Source organism: Mchenga conophoros, linkage group LG11, assembly GCF_057382185.1.
Source record: "Mchenga conophoros isolate Kocher_MC1m ecotype Shallow Benthic linkage group LG11, M_conophoros_male_GT1.1, whole genome shotgun sequence".
In the NCBI taxonomy this organism is placed as follows: Eukaryota; Metazoa; Chordata; class Actinopteri; order Cichliformes; family Cichlidae; genus Mchenga; species Mchenga conophoros.
In genome coordinates, this window is record NC_140536.1 from 13,767,362 (window position 1) to 13,778,898 (window position 11,537).

The window sequence follows — 11,537 nt, forward strand, 5'->3', positions numbered from 1 at the left end:
CATAGTCTGGGAAAATATTTCCATCCTGATTTTAAAAGTAGCGCAATCAATTGGGACACTTTACGTAACATTTCATCCACCTTTTCTCTACACCAAGTATTTGGCTTCCCTTCACTCACATCCGTGGTGTTTGGTATTCTGACCACAGCAGACAGTAACACTCCAGCTGGTTGTCTTGCCAGGAAACATGACCTTTGGAAGGGGAACAGGGGATACAAGCTCAGCAAGCTCCAGGGACCTGTCCTTTTCCATTGCAGTCCTTGAACATTTGTACTTTTTACAGAGCCTTATTTGCTCTGCGGGTTACTGAAAAATGAACAACACACTCAGGGGGAGGGGGGGGGGGTACAACTTATGATATTTACTATGATTGGCTGAAATGCTTAATTGGCCCAGCGCTTCAGAATTTTGAATGTTCCTAATGCAGAAGATGAGAGCTACTGCGCAAAGCAGCGATACCCACTCGGAAAACATTCCTACAGCCAAGGTTTTCCTAATAGGCCACAGCGACATGGACACTGAGGAAATCTGAAGAATCAGCTGATATAAACTACAAGTAAGATATAAACTACTGCAGTGTTTCTCTGTCCTACAGAAAGATGAGTCTTTCTCATGCTGATTATACCTCATTGTCTTGACTGCTTCAGTGTTAATCAGCCTGGAGTGATCTAATCATTTCCATAATTGCATAGTCAGAGGAGCTGGAGGATACAGACTGTTTATCTGCTGAATTGGCACTGAAAGGGTTTAGAAAATTAAATCCCTAACACAACAGGATCATACAGCATGTTCACTGTTACTATCAAGGACACCAGTGTAAACAAATCACAATAATTTCAGTCTCCACAGTGGGAATGATACTACATTTCTTATGACTTGACAGTGCACCACAGATGCTGTATTTTTAGCAAAGGGGCAGATGCATAATCCAGATTTGTATTTATTTACTTTACCTGGAAGTTCTGTATACAACATTAAAAAAGGAAGCTTCAGTGGGTGTTTTTGCTTCTTAACATCTAAACTTGTAGGCATAAAGTCAAAGAGATGCAACAAGAATCACAACCACAGCACTGTGCAATGACTCATCTCTCACTATCACTGCACTTGAACAGATGCACCTAGTAAAAGTACTCAATCAAAACAAATATATAACTTTAGTCCCCTAAAATTAGTTTCCACAAAAGTCATTTGTGTTTGGACTTGCTCGCCAGGGCCTCCAGGTTAGCCGGAGCGCCCCACACCGTCCCAAATATGTCCTTCTCAGTCCTCAGAGCTTCAGACAAAGGAAGCTCTCTGCCTGACAGCACCACCTTCTTCACAGCTTGGATCACTGGGGCAGGTCCCTTTGTGTAGCGACTGAGCCAGTTTTCAGCCTGCTGCAGGAGAGGGGCAGCACCTTCTGTTTTCTGATGGCCTTCCAGGACTCCATCCACCAGTCCAATGTTTACGCCAAGCTCGGGATCCACTTTTACAGCCCCGCCAAGCAACTTCAGTGCGTTCTGGCTTCCAACCAAGTGGACAAGTCGGGCAGCACCGCCCCAGCCTGGGACCAGACCCATGTGTTTATGGACAAACTGGATCACGCTGCCTGCCTCCATTAATCTGCGAGAAAGGAATAACATACGCATGCTAGATTATTAGCTTTTGGATAAAATGCTGTTATGTAACGGAAACTTCTCAGGAGCGTTACCTGAAATCGCAGGCAGTCGTGAGTTCTGCACCGCCTCCCAATGCTCTCCCTTCCACCAGAGCAACAGAGATCAGGGGGAGCCTACACTAAGAAAATGCTCCTGTAAGCATACTGTGGTGCACATTATATAAAAACTAAACTAAGACCCCTTTAAGCGCATAAAGGTAACGGTTGTAGTTTGCAAAAAAGCACTAGAGAGGAAAACTAGAGTCCTTACCTGAGCAGCCTCGTAAGAGCATTCTGCATGAACATACACATCTTCATCCCATCCTATGAGACAAGAAAAGCATCATTTAGGCATCTTCAGTAAGAGGAATCCAGACAGTCACACCAAGATAGACATGAATGCAGTAAAGAATTTGTCCCCTTTGTTACCTGTTGGTTAGATATTGCTCGGACAGCGTTAAGGTCAGACCCAGAGCAGAACGTTTCAGCCGCACCCTGAACTATGAGGCCTTTGCCCTCTGGCCAGTTCTCCAGCTGGCTCACCCTTTCCTCCAGATCTATCATCATACTGCCTGCCAGCAGGGCAAAAAATAATCAAGGCAATAAACCAAAGTGCAATTTCACTTACAAATATTTATGGGAGGCTAATTTTTATCTGTCAGTCTGCGTCAAATGTAAAGTAACCTTACCAGAGAAAGCATTCATGCGAGATGGGTTGTTGATGGTCAGCACCGCAATGCCAGAGTCCTGTTTCAGCAGATCAATGGAGCCTCCATGAAAGGCCTGAAGCTTCTCTTTGATCTCATCCTGGTTGAAGCCGTGGATGCTGGAGTAAACACAGCTACTCCTCTGTCTCTGCAGCAGCCTTGGAGAAACACTCATGGATGAATAAATGCCTTTTTGTCTTTAAACTCCATTCTTATTTATATGTGCGTTAAAGTTAAATGACATGTTAGTCATGTTAAATGTACAAACCAATGGCATCAGAGTCATTCAAGGGTCTACACATGAAAGATCTCAGACTTTCTAATAATTTTAAACACAGTTACAGAATGTCTGCATACTATCAGTGCTTTTTAAATCACATCCTATTAAGTGTAAGGTGCAAGGCTAGTGTAAGTTTACCTACCTAAGAGCCTATTTCTTTAAAAGTCTACTTTTTAAAAAGATACTTCCAAGTACAAAAGCACAGAGCAGGCAGTAATATCCATTCATTAGCTATACTCTTATATCAAATCTTAATGAAAATATGGAAGGGTTTTAAGAAAGCGGTTATGCAGGACACACACTGCATAACACATGTGATCCATGGCCCAAATCTTTATTGACCATTTATTAGGACTTTAGCTGATAAGGTTTTATTAAATTGTACTGATATGACCAGAGAGTACTGCAGGTTAAATGAGCTTAATGATACTGATTGTTAAGATATCAATAACAGTCATTTAAAGAAAGCTTTTACAAAGCAGCCAAATAGATTCTTGTTGCTCAAAGGTCAAACTGCATGCTTACACTCACAAACAGAGGAAGAAGGAATGGTTTAAAAAAAAAACAAACAACTACAACCTCTGTTTAAATCAGCATGGGGGATGTATGTTACTAAGTGATGCAAATAAATGGTAAATATATAATCCAGTTTAGCTGAAATTGTGATGTTAGGATCAACATGAATTTCATCATTTTTAATACGTGAACAAGTAAAATGGATTTAACTTGGCATGGTTGACATTCTTTATTTGCTGTTGCCATTATAGCGATGAGCAATGATGTCTAGTCTCCATCACCTGGCCCAGGTTCTGCAGTGACTGCTGCACCTCAGGACCTGTTGCCTCAGCGCACAGAGGACCATCCTGCTGCTGCATGATGGCAGAGAAACACAGAGAGAAAATATTTGCATTTAGCTAGATTCAGTGAAATTGCCTCAGACTTGTGGCCAAACAATACGACACACCGTTAGGTACAATACTGATGGTATCATGATAAAATGATACTAGGATACTTTGCGAGATGATAATAAGCAACACATCACATTATCTGTGTGAGTGAAAGTGAATAAAAAGAGCCCTAAAGATTCACATAACAGGAGTTATATATTTATTCACCTTATTATGGCATCAATGCATATTATCAGTATTTAATATAATAATAAGCTTGATTTAATGATATGCTTTAATAATGTGTCTTCTTCACTTGCGGCTGGTTAACTGTAGTTCACTTTAATGCCACCATGAAGGATCATGAAGTAGAGACCTCTGTTAATTAAACTGGATAGAGTGCCATATTTTATTATCAATACCTTGCCTCTCCCCTAACTTAGACAGATCACTTTATATAGAATCATAGTGGGAATATGTAATGGACACTTCAGACTTTGAGCTTTCAGTTAATGCATTTCACAAATGTTTTTCATAAACTGAAAATAGGTAAATGTGTATGTGTATAAATTGCTGTAATTCTTAAACAGTTTATTCAAAATATTTGCAAAAGTCTTTGAATTAAAGCTAAAAATCTGCTTTTTAATAACATGTTGATTGCTTGATTTAAAACCCACTGTGTTTGTGTACAGAGACAAACCCACATAAACTGTCTTTCCACAACATATTGTGAAACAGGAACATTAAAATGTATTGTAGCATTTTTTTTTTTAGCATTAAGATGAAATGGGCAAAAACAACCGGAGCTTTTGACATCTGTAACATGTCTGTAGTATTAACCAGCCCGGCATACAGTACATGTAGGAAAACATCTTTGAAACTACTGCAGTACGATACAAGAGTATCAACACAAAGAGTTAGTAAACAATTTATCAATAAAATTCCCAGACGAAGAATCAAACTTTGAAATCATTTTATACGGTTCTGTTTAGAGGTGAAGCATTTCACAGCTGGCAAATGAAATACACTGGGTTAGCAGTCCTTTTCTAGCTTTAATAACGAATGAAATATGTTCCGTAAAATTCGTTTATAAAATTTTACCATGTCGCTATTTCCAATATAAAACACTTAACACGAAACCAACCTTGCTTTATGACAGTCCGGTGGTGTCACTTTGAAATCTGCCCCCCTAGAAACTAGAACTCAGGAAACAAATACGATAGCCAGCGTGTGACTGTAGGTGTTTAAGTCCTCCACCAGGGGGCGGAGTAATACTCATGTTCCTTTCCTGCACTTTTGTTCATTTTTAAATAAAATAAATATATAAACAGATTTTATATTTTTTTAAAGAAACAATATATATATATATATATAATGCTGGTGCATAGACTGAACAATATTTAAAAAAAAATATAATTTATTGTTGAACTATAATGTTATCCATCATAGGCCTATGGACTGCACAAAGAGACCTGCTCTTTATCACATGTCTGTAAACACTGCACACTGAGACTCTGGCTTTTGCAGACATGCCCTTATTCAGTAGCACTGACACCAGCCCTTCAAAAAGCACCCAGGACTCATATTTCCATGTCGGCACAGGCATTTGGCATTCATAATAACATGACCTATGTAAAGTTGTCACTATTGTACAGTGGGTTTTCATGGTAAAACCCTATTATAACCGGTGATGATTTATAGTATAAAACATCTTTACTTGACACCAGTGAGCAGGTCATGGCAGTGGATTCTTTCTAATCTAGCACTATGTCAACATTTTGTCAAACAACCAAAACTGTATACACAAAGTAGGCATTGCAAAACATATGAAATAGGTGGCTGGAATAAGATCAAGATGAGGGTTAAGATTCCGCTCAGTTTCTCCTGAGCAGCAATACTATAATGGCAAAGGGGTCGATTTATTCGCATATATTTACATATTTATTTGGTTTTGAATGTATTTTGGTTCCCAGTGAATTTATGATATGTGCTTTGTCTAAGGAACTATTTGCTTCACAAAAAACATAAAACCTTTGTGAGCGATAGACAAAAATGTGTCTGAGATCACAGTACTGTCCAAGGATTACCTTTAAATACATCTTTAAGACAATTCATTACATTTTTTTCACAGCAACAGTCACAGCAACAATGAAAAAACTGAGGTTTGTAAAGATTTGCCCAGTCTTATCATCATTTGAAGGAGAAAGGAGAGAAGGTTGAGTAAGAGTTAGAAATCATGGGCTTGCAGAGAGTGAATAATCATAAATAAATAAGAATGAGAGGATAATTTACTGTAAATAGCAAGAGTTGGTGAAGGAAAAGGTGGAAAATATGTGCCAAAAACAGAAGGAGGCTGAGACACTTCCTGCCCCGTGGTCTGGCATGTGGTTAGTGGACACATAAATCCTTCCCTTCAATCCACACATCCTCTACCGCTATTCACAGCCCATAGCATCTCTGTGGAAAGAGCAGAGGAACCAAAAATACCCCCCTCATTTCGTTCGGATTGCTGAGGATTCCTTTTCACTTGACACAAAACGGTTATCTGAGAAGAACTTGTCAAAATATTGTTGCGTTCACATGCCTAGAACCACAGCTGATCAGATAGCAGTGGCCTTATTTAAAACTGTCATCGCATACTGTTTTACAGGACCGTTCAAAGGAAAATATTTTGCACATACAAGCGGCAGCTGTCTGGATCAAAGTGTAATTTCCCCTAAATGGTTTATTGTAGCCAGACACAGTCATAGTGCAAACGTAAAAAGGTCATCAACAAGGATACACTGCACTGTAACCAAGGCAGCAATAGAGTCAACTCTGTTTAAAAGTCCACCCTTCTCCAGTCTATTTAAAAGTGGGGAAGGAATTCAAATGTTGGTGGGACTCTTCCCAGGAAGGCATTCCAGACACGTTGACTCCCTTTCTTGCTCTGCATAGTGCATTAAGCTTGGTCAGCTAACCTGCAACCTGTCCATAAATATCACTGTGTGAAGTGCAGAACCTAAAGGACATCGTGGCTTTGTGCAGTTTGCATATGCATTGGTCTCTCTGTAGTGTGTGATAAACAAGCAGCCTGGTGTGGTATCTTCCATCTTTCAAACTGTGCTCATCTACTTTCAGTCACTGTCTGTTCAGCCCTTTTAGCCTGTTTTATTATCCATCTGGATATCAGTGACGCAGCCACGGACTGATAATGGAAGGCTGTCTGAAATTACAGCCTCACTAATGGGAGAAAGGCAGGGATACATTTCTCACATCTGCCTATATGCATGCACAAATGCTGTTGCATGCCCTGTATGTCTGTGTGTGTTTCAGTGTGTGGCCGTGTGTTTACTGTATGTGGCCTTCAAACTGATGCATCAGTGTACTGATCAATATGCAGCTGTCTGGGGCTCCACAGGAAGTCGGGGAATGTGCCGCAGTCAGCATGGCTCTATACCAACACATCAAGATAAGGAAACACACACACAGGCACACATTCACACACACATACACACTCAGAGGACATTACATTGATTTAAGTACAATTCCTGGAAATCTGACCGACAATATCCTTAAAATATGTGTTTGTTTTTTGTCCACATATAGAGCACAATCCCCTTTAATAGGGGGTCCAATAGGGTGAGCAACATCTCAGCTACACTCAGAGATGAGATAAGAGCCTGTAAGGGTCTATTTCAGAGCACAAAGAATGGCAGGTTTGCAGGTGCCCAGAGGTTTCCTGTGAGGAGTGCTTAGAGGTCTGTGGGGGTGGACGGCAGAGTGCCAGGAGACTCTGGTAAGGCTGTGGATACACTTCAGTGGAGGCAGCAACAGGGACGTGACCATTCAAGATGCAACTGAAACACTGGCAGACAAAAAGACACCTATTGTAATGTGTACCATGCACTTGAAACAACACATTATGAACCAATTTTTATGCAGACTACATTCTTTACAACTCACAAATTTCTCAATTAAGAAATACTGAGTTATTTTTTTCGGACATGCTTAATGTTCACAGTGTTCAATATGTGGCTGAAGTGCAGGCTTTCATCTTTATTTCAAAGAGTTTTACAAAAATCTTTGGACAAATTTTGGACAAACAACCTTTTTACTACTTGGATGAAAAAACTTTGCAGGCAAGGTGTGCCTGACGTCTAGAACAAATGCTGCATTTTCTCGCTCGAGTTGCTCTGCTAGTTCTTTACTGCAGCCACCTTCAGTTTCTGCTTGTTTGTGGTGCGTCTGTCTGCATTCAGTTTTGTATTTAATAATGGAAAAGCATGTGCTGTTGGGTTGATATCAAATTGACTTGGCCACTGAAGAATATCCAATTTCTTTGCCTTGAGAAAACCTTGGGTTGCTTTAAAGTATGCTTTGATTTTCCATTTACTAACTGAAGCTCTATCTGATTTTTGCAGCATTGGGCTGAATCTGAGCCGAGCGTATTACCATGTACACTTCACAATTCATCTTGCTACTTCTATCAGCAGTCAGAAGTAGTTTAACCTAGCTGTCTTATTTAACTGCAGTGGGTTTTCTGGGAGATAAGCACGCTGGTTTTAGGGTGGATTACTCTACAATTAATCGTTTTACATGATGTAATTGATTTATATTTGTACTATAAGAAACAACTGTATTTTTCTTTTAAATAGATAAAAGCAAGCTTTGGATTTAGTGGAAAGAAGTCTATTATGGTTTAAGTTAAGTGGGTCATTTGTTGATAGATACTTATTTAGTTTCTTCTTTTGATGATGTGTATTGAATGATCATGTGCCTTGTTTATTTGTGTGTATATTTTCTCTTTTACCAGAGAAGGGGGTTCAATGAGAATGGTACGGAAGAGGATTAGGACCACCAGAAAAAAGAGCGGTCTTTTTTTTTTTCTTTTCCAGAATTCTGAGATTAAAGTCAGAATTCAGACTTTTTTTTCCCTCAGAATTCTGACTTTAATCTCAGAATTCTAACTTTAATCTCAGAACTGTAATCTCAGAATTCTGAGAGTAAAGTCACAATTCTGAGATTAAAGTCAGAATTCTGTGATTAAAGTCAGAATTCTGAGGGAAAAAAGTCAGAATTCTGACTTTAATCTCAGAATTCTGATTTTTTTTTTTCAGAATCCTGAGATTAAAGTCAGAATTCTGAGAGTAAGGTCAGAATTCCAACTTTTTTTCTCAGAATTCTGACTTTAATCACAGAATTCTCATTTTTTTTCTCAGAATTCTTTTTTTTTTTTAATTCTGACTTTAATCTCAAAATTCTGACTTTAACCTCAGAACTGTAATATCAGAATTTTGAGAAAAAGTCAGAATTCTGACTTTTTTCTCAGAATTCTGACTTTACTCTCAGAACCGTAATCTCAGAATTCTGAGATTAAAGTCAGAATTCTGAGAAAAAAAAATCAGAATTCTTTTTTCTCAGAATTCTGACTTTAAGGTCAGAACCGTAATCTCAGAATTCTGACTTTAATCACAGAATTCTGAGAAAAGAAAAGTCAGAATTCTAAGGGGGCAAAAAGAATTCTGAGAAAAAAATCTGAATTCTGTGATCAAAGTCGGAATTCTGATATTAAAGTCAGAATTCTGAGAAAAAGAATTGTGAGGAAAAAAATCTGAATTCTGTGATTAAAGTCAGAATTCTGAGAAAAAAGTTTACTCTCAGAATTCTGACTTTCATCAATCATTAATAAACGCTTGTGACCTGGTTCCACTGGCTGCTATACCCATACAGAATAATGTTGCCTCCAGCAGGCTAAGTCTAATTGAGTGAAATCACTGGTTTGCACCTTGTTGTCAACAATTTGCAAGGGGATGTCTCTTTCTTGCAGACTTTGGCAGTGATGCACCTGCCTCCTCAAGACTTGGTTAGATGCTGTAAAGTTGTTTTTCTTATCCACTGAAATAATACTTTCTTTATGCACTTAAGTATTCTTCTTTGGTCTTCCAGGCCTCTTGCTGAGCTGGTCATTGCATTCCTTCTTTTTAACGATGCACCAAATTGAGTTTCTGCTATCTCTCTCATAGGTTTATTTGGCGTTTTCAGCCTAATTATAAACCTCTCACTCGCAGGTAGATCTCTTTAGATCTCATATTTAAAATTAAGTTAAAAGGTATAAACTACACTCATGTGACTTAACCTCAGATATTATGTCTACTTCATTTGTCAGTAAAAAAAAAAACAAGGAAGCAGGCCTCACCTGGCCGTGAAACTGCTGGTCAGTATTAAAATTCTGATATTTATCTTTCTGATCTTTCACTAATGACATTACAAATAAAGGCTTGCTAAAGACAATTTTCCATTAACTATTACAAGAATAACCAGTAGTCTCTTATAGCTCATGTGTCAACACTTGGTGACGGTAATTTTAAGTGTTACCATTCTTTGCCTCCTTGATGAAATACAGATTGTTCTCTAAATTCTTTCCCTCAGTGTTATTTTAATCAGCAACAGGATAAAGAGCACTGGTTATATAATGGTTTTAGCATCTGGAAACCTCCAGATCTGACTACAGGATAGCACAAGTGTGCACTCTTGCCCAACCTTGACATAGTAAAACAGGTCAGACAGCCAATATGGTCCTAGACTGGGCAGGTCAGAAGAGAATGACAATATTTATATTTATATCAGCCCCTGGTAGGATTTCTGGCACCACAACATTGTCGCACCTGTTATTTCAGTCAGCCTAGAGTGCAAGGTTTCAGGGTGTGTGAGTGTGTGTGAAGTTGCATAACTAATGCATTCACCAAACAGAGCCTTGACATTCATAAATAGCATGGTACTTTTCATGTTTTTGTGTTTAGGCAAGGAAAAAAATAAACACAAAAATGCATATTTACTCCATGTGATGGAAACATATTTACAGAAAGGAATGTGGGGAAAAACTGCAAAAAGAAAAGGTGGGAACAGAAGTGCTTACACATTGACATTATAGTGTCTAGTGTCAGACAGACAGTTCCACATGTCACGTTGCTCTGCACTCACAGGAAGAGATCACAGTGTTACCAAAGATCTTGGCCGGCAAGATTGAAGCAACTGGAGCCAGACAGTCGTTTGATTCTGGTGCTTCATTTCTGTGAGCTGAAACGTCATGCACTGTGACTTGATTTCTCTCACATAAATATTTATGCGCAAAGTCTGACCAATGTCCAAAATGTACTAAATTATTGTTCATAGTGAAAGGATAAGGTTTGAAGACACATGCAGCCTGGGAATCAGGCATGGGTTGATTGCTGAGAAATAAATTACTCAATGTCTGCCCTCTCCTGTAGTTTGTGTTTTGACCTTATCTACCTATGATCTTCTTTTTTCTCTTCTTCTTACCCTCACCACCTGCCAGTCACAAATGCCCACCCTTTACTGCCTCTGGTTGTGTCAGACTCAGGGGAGGATGAAGAACAACCCCCTGTTAAAAGGGGGTTGTTCCTCCCCGCCATCATCATGAGTTTACTCACAGGGGATTTTGTGATTGTTGGGTTTTTCTCTCTAATATTGTGGAGTCTTTAATTTGCAACATATAGTGCCACAAGGCAACTGTTGTTATAAGTCATTGCTTATACATATTTCCACCCATTCGCTTCCGCTCATCCTTTTCAGGGTTGCGGGGGGCGCTGAAGCCTATCCCAGCTGTCATAGGGCGAGAGGCAGGGTACACCTTGGACAGGTTGCCAGTCTGTCGCAGGGCCAACACACAGGGACAGACAACCATTGGCATTCACATTCACTCGCACATTCACACCTATGGGCAATTTTGATTAACCAATTAACCTATCCCCCACAAGCTGCATGTCTTTGGACTGTGGGAGGAAACCGGAGTACCCGGGGAAAACCCACGCAAACACGGGGAGAACATGCAAACTCCACACAGAAAGACCCCGGCCTGATGGTTGAATTGAACTCAGGACCTTCTTGCTGTGCGGCAACAGTGCTAACCACCGTGCTTATACATATTTATCATATTAAATAGGTCAAATAAAAGGGTTTGTTTATGGGACTAGTCAATTTATTATTTTTTCTATTCTACTGTATAATAACACGCCTCTCATATT

At 39.3% G+C, this 11,537-nt stretch overlaps 1 protein-coding gene across 1 annotated transcript; it reads right to left on the reverse strand.

The window, feature by feature from the left end:
- Positions 1-922: 922 nt before the first annotated feature.
- Positions 923-4,694, reverse strand: echdc1 (enoyl CoA hydratase domain containing 1). The gene is made up of 7 exons (XM_085291023.1): positions 4,655-4,694; positions 3,421-3,492; positions 2,326-2,501; positions 2,066-2,208; positions 1,908-1,960; positions 1,691-1,771; positions 923-1,602 (listed from the first exon to the last, which is right to left on the reverse strand). The coding sequence occupies exons 2-7, from the start codon at positions 3,483-3,485 to the stop codon at positions 1,185-1,187; spliced, it is 936 nt and encodes a 311-aa protein (XP_085147149.1). The 5' UTR covers positions 3,486-3,492; positions 4,655-4,694; the 3' UTR covers positions 923-1,184.
- Between the last annotated feature and the right edge of the window lie 6,843 nt (positions 4,695-11,537).

Excerpts from the sequence above, each read along its gene's own strand:
- echdc1 (XM_085291023.1), bottom strand. The coding sequence starts at position 3,485 with ATGGTCCTCTGTGCGCTGAGGCAACAGGTCCTGAGGTGCAGCAGTCAC. Across the intron at positions 1,961-2,065 it reads GAGCAATATCTAACCAACAG|GATGGGATGAAGATGTGTAT; the intron begins GTAACAAAGGGG and ends CTTGTCTCATAG. Across the intron at positions 1,603-1,690 it reads ACGACTGCCTGCGATTTCAG|ATTAATGGAGGCAGGCAGCG; the intron begins GTAACGCTCCTG and ends CCTTTCTCGCAG.